The sequence below is a fragment of the Trichechus manatus genome, unplaced genomic scaffold (assembly GCF_000243295.1).
Source record: "Trichechus manatus latirostris isolate Lorelei unplaced genomic scaffold, TriManLat1.0 scaffold00085, whole genome shotgun sequence".
NCBI lineage: Eukaryota > Metazoa > Chordata > Mammalia > Sirenia > Trichechidae > Trichechus > Trichechus manatus.
Genome location: NW_004444021.1, coordinates 8,886,254 through 8,898,784, shown reverse-complemented (window position 1 = coordinate 8,898,784; position 12,531 = coordinate 8,886,254). Strand labels below are relative to the sequence as shown.

General features: G+C 33.7%; 1 protein-coding gene across 2 annotated transcripts in view; it reads right to left on the bottom strand.

Moving 5' to 3' along the window:
* RUNDC3B (RUN domain containing 3B) overlaps window positions 1-12,531 on the bottom strand; it is a 159,092-nt gene that overhangs the window by 95,841 nt on the left and 50,720 nt on the right. For both annotated transcript variants that reach the window (XM_004381494.2, XM_004381495.2), the window contains exons 3-4: window positions 11,962-12,095; window positions 2,318-2,403 (exon numbers count right to left, since the gene is read on the bottom strand). In XM_004381494.2, coding sequence (XP_004381551.1) covers window positions 2,318-2,403; window positions 11,962-12,095 — 220 coding nt within the window. The remainder of the gene's footprint in view (window positions 1-2,317; window positions 2,404-11,961; window positions 12,096-12,531) is intronic.

Genomic DNA, 12,531 nt, shown 5'->3' with positions numbered 1-12,531 from the left:
CTAAAAGACCAGAATTCATTTCTCATCTTTCTACAAGCATTTAGCTCCAGGGGAATCCAGAGAAAAGGTAAGGTACAACTATACTTCCAATAACTTGCTTGTATTTTGCCAGCCTAATCTTCTTTTAAATATATTTATTTTCACTAGCGGTGTTCAATCAAATTTATTTATAACCAAGAAGTTTCTTTAGTTTGATTTCAGAAAAAAAAAAGCAATTACTTTCATGTTTTTTCACAACTATATTTTTTAGTTAACTTCTAAGATAACTTCTGAAATAACTCACTACTTATTTTCTTTCCTGGGAATAACAGAGCCATTATATTCACATTTAAACACATTTCTCTTGTTGAATAGTGCAAGTTCATGTACTGTTACAAGAACAGTTTTACTTCATGTACTGTGTTAGAGTTGAATCATTTCCTTTGTATCAAAAACGATAGCTTAACACCTAAGAACAAGGATAAAAGAATCTCCCTTTAAATACTTAAACTACTCATTCTAAAATATTCACGAATGATTCTACCCCATCCAATGCTTTAAACTAAGAAATAACTCTAGCAACTTAAACAGATTATTAACGCTTCCATTTCTTTTTAGAAAAGGCTATCATAACTCTGATGCAATGTTATTATTACACAGGAGAAAATTATTGTGTAAACATGGTTTTGATTTCATTAACTTAGAATTTTTAGGTTTTATCTACTAGATTCTGATATTATGCTCTATTTTTTAAGTTTTCAAAGCCTTAGTATCCTCAATACTTAGTATCATTCATAAACTTACTAGTAATGATAAATAACAGAAACAAATGTCCCATATTAATAAGGTTCATTTCAAATGTCTAATAAGAGTTTATCATCATTTCAGAGTTTATCTTTAGAAATATCCCAAAATTAATATGTTGCCAGAGCCTTCCCCTAAAATGAGTGACTGTAGCCTCCAAAAGTCTGAGAAAATAAATTTCTGCTCTTTCAAAAATAAAAGACTTCAATAAGTACGTATCAGGTTTACTTTATGCAATACTTTTTTAGCTAAAAGTTTTTCTATCCTTGTCACATTTATAATGATAGTAAATTATTTTTTTCTTTGTATTTTCCAAATGAAAAAGTTTATCACTATATTACCTAAAAAAAAAAAGAAAAAAATATAGGCCTCTAAGTAAAGACATCCTAATTTGTACCAGCTACTTAGCTAAGAGAAGAACGTATCATGGTAAATGCCTAGATTATCTAACAATCTAGAATGTCAAACACTGCATCAGGATGTGAAAGTTAAGATTGCAGGTATATTATTTCTTTGTGTCTAATTTTCTCTTTCAAAACTGGTTTAAGTTGTCACTCTTTACTTGTATTTTACAAACAGAAATAATTAGGTAGAAATAAGTATTCTAATTTAGAAGTGTCTAAGGCAGCACTTGTCCAATACAACTTTCTGCAGTGAAGAAAATGCTTTATATATATCTGCACTGTCCAATTTAGTAGTCATTAGCTACACATGACTACTGAGCACCTGAAATGTGGCTACAATGACCAAGCAACTGAATTTTTAATATTATTTAATCTTAATTAATGTTAATTTATATAGTAGCATGTAGCTTAGTGGCTACTGTATTGGACAGTACATGTCTAAGGTACTGATATTAAATTTTTTCATTTACAAATACCTTTGATATGGAAAGAAGTGATTTCTTTAACCACAGCAACAAACATAGATCAGTAGAACAGAGCTTAGTAGGAATGACTGCTGTCCTAATATAACTTATCTCTATCATCATAAAAAATATAGAACAATAGGTCTTTCCTTAATCTACGCAATCTCAGTAAAACAACATTGATACAAACTGCCCTAAAAAGTCAATTTTATATATATATATATATATATATATATATATATATATATATGAATTACAGAAGTGAATGACTCATTTATATTCTTTACAAGCAAAGAAGTAAACATTGTGGTGTGATAAGGATACTATAGGAATTTTATAGTTAAATCTTCCTTCAAATTGGTCAGGAAAATATCTACGGAGAGAAAGAAACTTCAAGTGTTGAAAAGTGAGAATCAGAGACGATCCAGAAAAAGGAAATTCGAGGAATAATACGAAACCTGAGAAGATAATCCAAGGTAGAAATATATTTAATTAACAAATTACATTTTCCTGTGAAGAGAGTGGATTTATTTGAGCAATAAGAAAAGGAGAAAATAAAATAGTTGAGGATTTTAGAAACTAATTAACCTCTTCATTCTACTCTTATTTCTAGGTCTTTATATTACTCTTTCATATATATATTAGAAATCAAAAGGATTTTTAAACCTGGTTGTTTTGAAGTCCCTCAGAGCTGTAGAGATGTATTCAGATAAATGTTTTTCCATGAGTGCTACTCTGATCCAGGCTCTACCCTAAAAAGAAGAAGAATCAAATATGAAAAAAAAATTAAAAGTTAAAAAATTATGCCCCTTGTGCCATCAAGAAGCTAAACAATTTTAAATGTAAAAAACAACTCATTCAAAATATACATTTGATAAACACTAAAAAAAAAATTTTAGAAGATAAGAATAGGTAAATTTCAATTATATAGAGTATATGTTTTGTTCCTCTGATGGTGGAGGGTATAGTATGTCAGATTAAGTTTCTATCCTCTAAAGGAACAGAACCACTAACATTGGGTTACTTAAGCTAGAGACTTCTTTTGAATCAAATTATGTGCAGCCCAAAATAAAACAATAATTAAAATGAGTCCTCTAATAAAACATGAGAACAGAGCCCGTTCTAGTTAATAAAAATAATCACTCTAACACCACTTAAGAGAATTTCCCGTAGTATCCTTCCAGAAGGAGGTTTTACATAACAATGAATCCTAAATTTCATGATTTGTCATATATCCAAATCTTGAGTTACTGAATTTGGTACCCAAAGGCAATTCTAAAAACTGTTACCAAATATTTAAGGCAGAAATATAAAACAAGGCAAGTCAGCATATTCTAGCACAAAATCATAGAAACAGACAATTCTGATTAAATATGAATAATTTAATTTTAATGAAATGGGGTAACATTATTCAGTAGTTGGGGTTAATCAGCCAATTTTTTATAATTCAAAGCATTTTCCCTGGACTTTTTACTTAGAATGAAAGAATATAAGAGATCATATTTATAGCAATAATTCTAATTCAATTACAAGCAGCTCCCAGGTTACGAACAAGATCCGTCCTAACTGTGTCTTTAAGAATTTGTAGCTCAGTCACAACAAGTGCATATGGTTCTGATTTATCCTTACTTTAGTACAAGAGAAGACTTGGAAGCCTGGGTTGTGATGAAGAATTTGTTGCAAGTCAGGGTTTGTTCAATCATTTCAAAGTGAGGGCAAATTTATATAACATTACAGGGCAAGTATGAGCTGTCAGTAATAACCAGATGTTCATAACCTGGGGACTGTACTTTTATTTTCACACAATACTTTCACAAATCTCCCAAAAATCCATAAATACTGAATATATAGAAATCTGAAACAGTGTAATGGTATTTGAGAATAAAGATGATGCTTATATATATATATATATATATATGATGGCCAACTACAAGTAAAGAAATAAAGCATCCTTTAGAAAAGTTTACAGCTATACTTAATTCACCAAACTCCTGAATAGGAGGGGTCAATCTATGCAGTGGTAAAACTCGTCAGGCTAGAAACAGAAGTCCTGCTTGGGAAGCAAAAGAATTATGAGTGTAGGTGGCATGTTAATTTGCCTACCTACCTTAACTTTCCTTTTTAGCTTACCCTGTGCTCAGCCCATTGTTGCTGCTAAAGCGGTAAGCTTAGGAGAACTTACAATTGGCTGTGGCTGATTAGAACAGAAAAAAGAAGAGGCAAGCCACTGGCTGGCCAGCAACATCCCAAGATTCTTTCTTGAAATTTCATCTAAAAGACAGAGACTAGTCAGATGACAGTACCTGCTTGAATCCAAAATGGCACACGTCCACTACTACAGAAACGGAAAGCTGCTCTGTAGAAAAAATTATACACAGGAGACTGTGCTGTTGCTAGATAAGAACTGTGGGGAAAGTCCTGCTTCCTGATTTATTAGTTTCAATCTATGCAGAACTGACCTGCACTTAGTTTCCTGTGCTTGATGTCTGCAGAATTCTCTGTTATACTGTGATAATAAACTGTGCTAATTTTAACAGGTTTCTTTTCTTTCAACCAATAACATTTACTAAAACAGATTTATAAAGGCTACTGGGGCCAAGATGTAGGAAAGCTGAAAACTTATGCTAAGGAATTTAGATTTTATCAGTGGATAATGACAAACCACTTGAAGGCTTCTAAAAAAAAAAAAAAAGTAAAAGCAGTCAACATTTCTTAAGAATGTAATTAATATGTGTTAGGCCTGTTTAGGAGTCCTGGTGATACAACCGTTAAGTGCTCGACTGCTAACTGAAAGGTCAGCAGTTTGAACTCACTAGCGGCTCCAGGGGAGAAAAGAGCTAGGTATCTGCTCCCATAAAGATCATAGCCTAGGAAACCCTATGCGGCAGTTCTACCCTGTCCTGTAGGGTCGCTCTATGAGTCAGAATCGACTTGATAGCACACAACAACAGGCCCTATTTTTAAGAGCTTTACCTATATTAAGACATTTAATCTTCCTAAAAACTGTGTGACTAAGGTTACAGGACCATCCCCACTTTAGGAGAAAACAAAAAGTAAATGCAATTAGAAGAGAAAAAACTCATTTTCCCACCACCAAACTGACAACTTAGTTAATAACCATACACACTACGTTCTCTCCTGTTTCAGGGGATAAACTGTCATCATTTAACCGCGTGAAAGGGCAAAGATATTGGAATTAATATATATGTGACAAAAGACTTTAATCTTTAAAATAGTCATATTTTATCGATTCTTATAAATCGATCAGAAAAAAAAAAACTCCAATTAAAAAATGGGCCTGTAAGGGGAAAGTTTTAGGTTACAGATTCAATTTCTTTAGTATCTATTAGACTATCAGGATATTCTGTTTCTTTTTTGTATTAGTTTTGGTAAGTGATGTTTTTTTAAATAATTTGTTCATTTCATCTAAATTTTCAAATTTATGGGTGCAAAGTTATTCATAATATCCTTTAAGCATTTCTAATGTCTGCAGGTTCTATGGGGTTCATTCCTGATATTGGTAATTTATAACCTCGCTTTTTTTCTTCTTGAATAGTCTTATCAATTTTATTAATTTAAAAAAAATCAACATTTGGTTTTGTTGATTTTTTCTAGTGCTAATTTGTTTTCAATTTTTTTGAATTTTTGCTCTTATTTTCATTACTTCCTTCATTCCTCATTATATGTGTCAAAATTGAGAAGTACACTTTGGGTTTAATTTATTACTTTCTTTGTAGCTTCTTGGGATGAAAGCTTTGATTGCTGATTTTCAGTCTTTGTTTTTTTTAATACACAAAGTTGATTTAAGCCTACCAATTTTCCCCTAAGTACAAGTTTTTATGCATTTTCATTATCAATTTCAAGTATTTTTCAATTTCCATTGTGATTTCTCCTTTCATCCATGAGTTGTTTAGAAGTGTACTTCTCAATTTTGACTCATATAAGTATTTGCATGTTATCTTTTTGTTACTATTCTAGCTTAATTCCACTGTGGTTAGAGAATATACTTTATGTGACTTCAATCCTCTGAAATGCATTAAAATGAATTATGGCTCAGCAAATGGTCAATTTCTGTAAAAGTCCTCTGTGTGTTTGATAAATGTATATTCTTCAGTTTTCTCTTTTGATTTTTTTAAAAATATATTCCAGTTCTTTGGTAATATCCATCTTTATTTCTGTTTTCTTGAGCCTATCATCGTAATTATTTAAAAGTCCGTTATCTCTATCTCTTATGAATCTGTTTCCATTACCTTTTTAGTCCTCTTGATTTCTGTCATTTGATCTTGTTTCTTGGCATGGCTGGTGATTTTTTATTGAATGTTGAACATTGTGTATGAAAATCTGTAGCACCTCTGCTGATGGTACCTTCTTCCAGAGTGGATTTATTTTTCTTCTGGACGGTGGATAGAGTACTGGAGAATCACCATGCACTATTTAAGGGCAACACTTTTAGGCTGGTCTTTTTCTGACTTGCCCTTATTTCCATGGTGTAGACTTTCTGGCATCTCAGATGTTTACAGGACCTCTCCAACTTGCTGGGCCCTGAACTCTGACTTCTGTCTCTCCAGAACAAGACTGAGAAATCTTTGATTAAGTATTTTAGCCTCCTATCTGATGTTTTCTACTTGTTTTATGGGAATTTTGCTCTGTGCTTGAGGTGCCTAAGAGGTGGCAAACACCTCACAGGAAAATTATATCCACAACAACTTCAGGCTCATTAGTCTGCAGTTCTCTTCTCTCAATCAAGCGCTGGTTACACTGGTAGTTCCAAGTTCCACCTTTGTTTCTGCAGCCCAGGGAAACTAAAACAAGCATTCCCCACCCCCACCACTTTCTGCCTAGCCTCTGTACCTATGATATGAATAGGCAAATGCTCTCAGGTTAAAAGCAAAGGTGAATGCAGGGCTCGCTTCACATATCATTGTGCTTGCCAGGATTTTACCCACTCAAATTCTCATGCTTTGGTTATTCTCCTATACATTAAAATTGTTACTTTGTGTATTTTATCCAAATTTTATACTTGTCCTTGGCAGAAGGGTTGTTCTGATACAAGTTATTCTATTATTCTTGGAAGCAGAAACTGATTTCTCACCTCCAAGATCATATCTTTTTTAGACTCTAATTATATTCTCCTAACTCGACCCTCTTTTTCCACTCTTACCTTCAGTGAAATTCCCTATACAGCACCCAGTTGTTTTTCCTAAAACACAAATCAGATGACAAGTACCCTGCTGCTTTAAAAAAAAAAAAAAGAAGAAGAAAGAAGGGGAGAGAAAAAGAAAGAAATCCTTAAGTAGCTCCTCACTACACTGAGAATAAATCCAAACTCTTTATCACGACCTCATTTCTTTCGACCCTACACCTTGTTTACTCTTCTCAATATATGTACACATCTTTCCTTAGTTCAAGTCCCCACTCGAACATCATTTCCTCACAGAAGCCTCTTGAAGAGCTGCTAAACGCCCTATCTAAAAAGTTGCCCTCCACTACCATAACTATCATATTCTAGTCTCTTAACCTGCTGCATTTTTTTCATGACCCCTGAGATTATATTATGCAGTTAGTTATTTTCTTCTTGTATTACCAAATATGAAATTCGTAACATTTACTCTTTGCCATCGTTTTCACCACTGTATCCCCAGTATTTATAATTTCTGGCACATAGTAGGCACTCAATACATATTTGCTGAATAAATGGATGGAATTAAGGTAGATACTTTGATAGAGGTTATATATATCTACTAAGTATTGGAGCCACCAGTGATAAATCTAGAAAAGCAGTGATAAGCTAAAAATAGTATTTTAGGAATATTCATCTGAAGCTAGTATTTAAAATGGATAGTGTGCAAGACAAAAAGGCAAATGAGCAGAATGAGAATCTCTTTGGTTTCTCCCTGGGAAACTGTATGTTTATTTTTAAAGCTCCCTAAGTATTTCTGAGATTCTTCCAAGTTTTGGACCATCACAATAAAGAACTGAGGATAGGAAATTTCAAGTGGGAGGTTAAGAGAGGAGATAATGATCTGTGAGTCAATAACAGAAAATGATCACAATCGCATCTCAATTCTATTTCTTATTGCAAAGTTCTAGTATTTGATAATTCTGGTGTATCCGTGATTAAAACCACCCTCTTCCTCTGTTTCTTATGGAAGGAAATTAGGTCAGCCTGCTTCTGGGGCAGAGCAGTGACAAGGCCAACTTCTGAACAAGAGGAAAAGTAAGCAAGAAGATGGAGAACAAGAAAGATTGTCTCTAGAACAGACTGGGCATATATGTTATGAGAACATATTAAGGACTTCGTTGACAGTGTGGTATGGTATAGGTAACTCAATAAAAATATACTGGACAGAAAGATGAATGTATATATGGATGGTTGATGTGACTAGCATATTCAGAAATTGGCCTATAATGTTAAATATAATAATAGAAAGAATGCATTTCTTTCTTGGTAAGCAACCACATACTAGAAAGCCTTATCTAGCCAAAAACTACGCAAAAGAACTGCTCTTAAAAACAAAGAAACAGTAATATACACAGAGAGACAAAGAGAAAGAGAGAGAGAGAGAGAGAGAGAGAGAGAGAGATGCAGGGAGGTAGGAAGAACACTGTAGGGCTTATTTATACTTTGGGTCCAAGAAAATAAAAAGGGAAAAATAAACATTAAAAAGGACTTCTTGAGCTTAAAACCAGTTAGAATACTAAAAAACTCAATGGAAATATCTGCAAGGTCAGTAACAGTAGTAACTAAGGACCCAGTTAGGGGTAGTTTCTGTCAGAGATCATATGCTAATAAGTAACTAGCCCAGGAGCAGTTGGGGAAGATGGGTGAGTACACAGGAGACTGAAATAAGTTGGTACCTGTTGAGATGAAGTCATTTTTCTAAGAGTACTGATTCTAGTTTAAAACCTATGTAAGTTGATGTGTAGAAATCTGGGTGCCCCAGAGCCCTACACATTGTAGAAAGAATAGCTGCAAATATACCTGAGATGGAAAAATTGTAGACATGACCTTCATTTCAAATATTCTTTTTCACTGTTAAGCTATGTTTAGGGTTTGGAAAATAGGCTCAACTAGTCATAGGCTAAGCAAAGAAAGGAATGACCTGCAGTTCATGGTCTTACCCTAGAAAGACTACGTGTCAGATCTCCCACGATGGCAAGTTTCTAAACAACAAATTTAAGGGGTTTAGTGGTACTAGGACACAGACAATCCTGATTAAATCAACTCAACTAAATTTAAAGAATGCTTCTATACTGAATTAATCATTGCTACATAGTACATATATGTCTTCCGTTGTTTCAGATGTCATCTGCATGGCCCTTAAAGTGTAATCAGAGAATCTAGCCCCTTACATAGATTTCAAAAATGAAAATGTTTCAACCCCAGTGAACTAAATTATACATTATTTACTAGGTATTTTGGTGCATCTGTTCTGATACATGACACATGTAAGGGCTAGATGAAAGTGCTAATAGAAGAAAGTGCTAATAGTCACTCAAGACTCAGCCCTATGGCTCAATAAACTTGCCATCTGAGTTATCTGTGTTTAATCCTTCAAACCTGACACTTGGCATGTGTGGTTACTGAGCAGATTAAGTACCTTCCTCTTCCCACTGCAATAAATACAGAGTTAATCCTCTCCTGAAGATGTTTCTGAGCATAACCAGGGAAATCATAGATATCTCTTTCCCCACGGAATGGAATTTGTTTGAGGCCTGAACAAAATAAAGACATAAATGCAGGACTTGGAACATGATTGTTCTGTGGTGTTTTGATACTCAACCCCAGTTCTTTACAGAATAAACATTAACGCTCTCTGCTGGGCTTCTTGCTGCGTAGGGGCTGGTCTCAGGAGGCTCATTAAGAGAAGTGGTCAGCTAGGGTTTGGGTTTCTTAGGTCTACTCAGATCCAAATGCTACATTTCTAATGTTTCTTCTCAATTACCTTTTTTATTTTAGGGATATGCTAGTTCTATAAATACATTCTCTCCTCTGCTGAAGGGGTTTATACTACTAACTTGTCATGTTAATCCTTCCTGCTTTTAATCTGAAAATAAAAAAATAAAATTTATGTACTACCTGGGGTACTTCTTATTTTTTTAATGTTAATCTTTTTTTTTTTTAACTGTGCTTTAGGGCAAAGTTTACAGAGGAAATTACTTTCTCATTGTTCAATTAATACACAAATTGTTTTGTGATATTGGTTACCAACCCCAGGATGTATCAACACTCTCCTCTCTCGACCCCATTTCTATTTGTCCAGTTTTCCTGTCCCTTCTTTCCTTCTCCTCTTTGCTTTTAGGCTGGTGTGCCCATTTAGTCTCCTATACATAGTTGAACTATGTGTGTTATTATTTGTTTTACAGGCCTGTCTAACCTCTGGCTGAAGGGTGAACTTCAGGAGTGAATTCAGTACTGAGTTAAAACGGGGTACTTTTTATTTTTATAGACTTGATTTATTCAAACTATAGCTGGTCTTTTAATCTTAACCTTAAAAAAGAAAAAAAAAGTTTCTATCCCCTTAAGTTTTCTTTAAAGCAACAATAGTCTACATTAATTAGTAAAGAATGTCTGCCTTGAGCACTGTACTCTTTTAAAGAACTATCTATACGGGATCATAGGAGCCCTGGTGGCGCAGTAGTTAAGCGCTCAACTGCTAACTGAAAGATCAGTGGTTCGAATCTATCAGCCAATCTGAGGGTAAAAGATAAGGTAGTCTTACATAAAGATTACAGGCTTGGAAACCCTATGGGTCATTTCTACTCTGTCATACAGGGTCACTATGAGTCGGAGTCGACTCAATGGCAACAGGTATAATGGGATCAAATTGACAATAGCAACTTTAAAGATTAGATATGAAACTTAAGGGGCAATTAGTTTATGTTAAAGGGTATGAACACTTCAGAAAAGGAAGGTAAGAATGGCTGCACAACTCTAAGAATGTAATCAGTCACTGAATTGTACACATAAAAATTGTTAAATTGGTGTATTTTTTGCTGTGTATATTTTCAACAAAAATTAAAAGAAAAAACTCAATAAGTAGTAATTTCTTAAAGGTTAGTTGGATCTACAGCCATATCAAGGGACTTTTCACACTCTGTTATATTAAATCCATTGGTCTATCCTGAACTTTGAATGGATTTTTTACCTGTGCATGATTTTGTAATTTTATGCATTGGTCATTGGAAAAAATCTTTCCATTGAATTATGCAGGTCTACCAAATGTTGACACATTTCATTAAAAAACAACAAAAAAATACATTTGTTAATATCAACATCATTGTTATCACAAAAACCGTTAGTAATTGGGAAGCTTAACAAACTTACCGTGATGGATATAAATTTTCTAAAATTCTATTTTCAACTTGAAAGCTTTAATTTTACTACTGGCAACAAATACTATCAGCTGTTTTCCATGAAATAACAGGTTCGCTTATTTTTTTTTTTTTTTGAGACAATGTCTGCCAAATGCCTAAGTCAAAAAAACTATCGTTTGCAGATTGCTCTTTCAAGTAAAAATAGTGCTACATAAAAAAAGTGCTAGTTCAACTCACAACCCTAACAACTGCATGAGTACTTTTCCTCCAGACAACCATCATACTTCCGTATGTAGCAGAAGCACTTTATGTACATATATACTTCTCATTCTGTCATTCAGAATATTAAGAAGACAAGTACTCAAGGAAGGGTTGAGATTTAATAAAATTAATAATGTTTACTGCACTATCACAGACATTCTTAAGTGAAAACAGCTTTTTCTTTTTCTTAAATACTGTGTGTGGTGGGAAACAACTCAGTGATTACTAGTATAGTTTGATGCCACTGCCTTTACTCATGCCAAGATACCAGCAATTTTATCCATGATTTCTTCTGCATTAGCACTACAAATGTCAACACAGTGAAAAAGGCAGATAATGTTTTGGTATTATCATGAAAACAGTTTTGATATCATTGATCACCTAAATAAAGGAGATGCCAGAGTTCTGCAGAATGCTGTCTGAGAACCACTGGCTTATGTAATTCAAGAAATGTAGACTCTTCAGAGAACTGGAATATATTATTGTGCTTCTTAAAAAGGAAATTCATAGTGACTAGCTTCATAGCTTCCTGGTATTCATAAGGCAACAGTGAAAATTCAAGAGTATTGTTAAATAACTACATGCAATGAGGGTCAGGTGAGGTGCTTAAGCCCAACAATGAAAATAAAACAGCAATACTTTATATTGCAAAGAGCTCAAATATTTTCTATCTGTGTCAAAACTGCTTAGGATTAGATTGTACACATTGCATATTCTTATCAATTTCTTACCTTGGCTCTAGAGGAATTGACATTTTCCATATTTTCAATGCTGCAGATACAATTCTGTGAGACTTTCCGGCAAGCCACTCTGATATAGTCCCAGAAGCTACGAGGACTTTCGTAACCAAACCAGGTTACTTGACCTTCAGGAGACAAATTGTAATACAAAATAAAAGCAAAAGAAAAAAGAAACTAGAATATTCAAAATTCAAGAACAATAAAATTCTGAAAAATAAAGGCAACAAAGTGTGCTCTGATAGAAAGGACACTGATGGAAGCGTCAAAAGGCCTTAAATTTAGTCCTGTTCTGACTTTAGTTGTTTTACTTTAAGCAATTTACTTAACAGAGCTGTATCATAGTTTTCTCAACAATAAAATCAAGCTAAATGAAATAAAAAGGGGCTAGACTCTAAAAAAAAAATCTTGCACTTTAATATCCTATTATTCTAATATAGCTTTTCAGACAGCACACAGAAACTTTCCTTCTGGTTCTAGTTAACATTAATTTAAATGTCACTAGTTGCACTCTAAACCTGTTTCTCCACTTAGCAAAAGAGAAAAAAATAACAACACAACCCT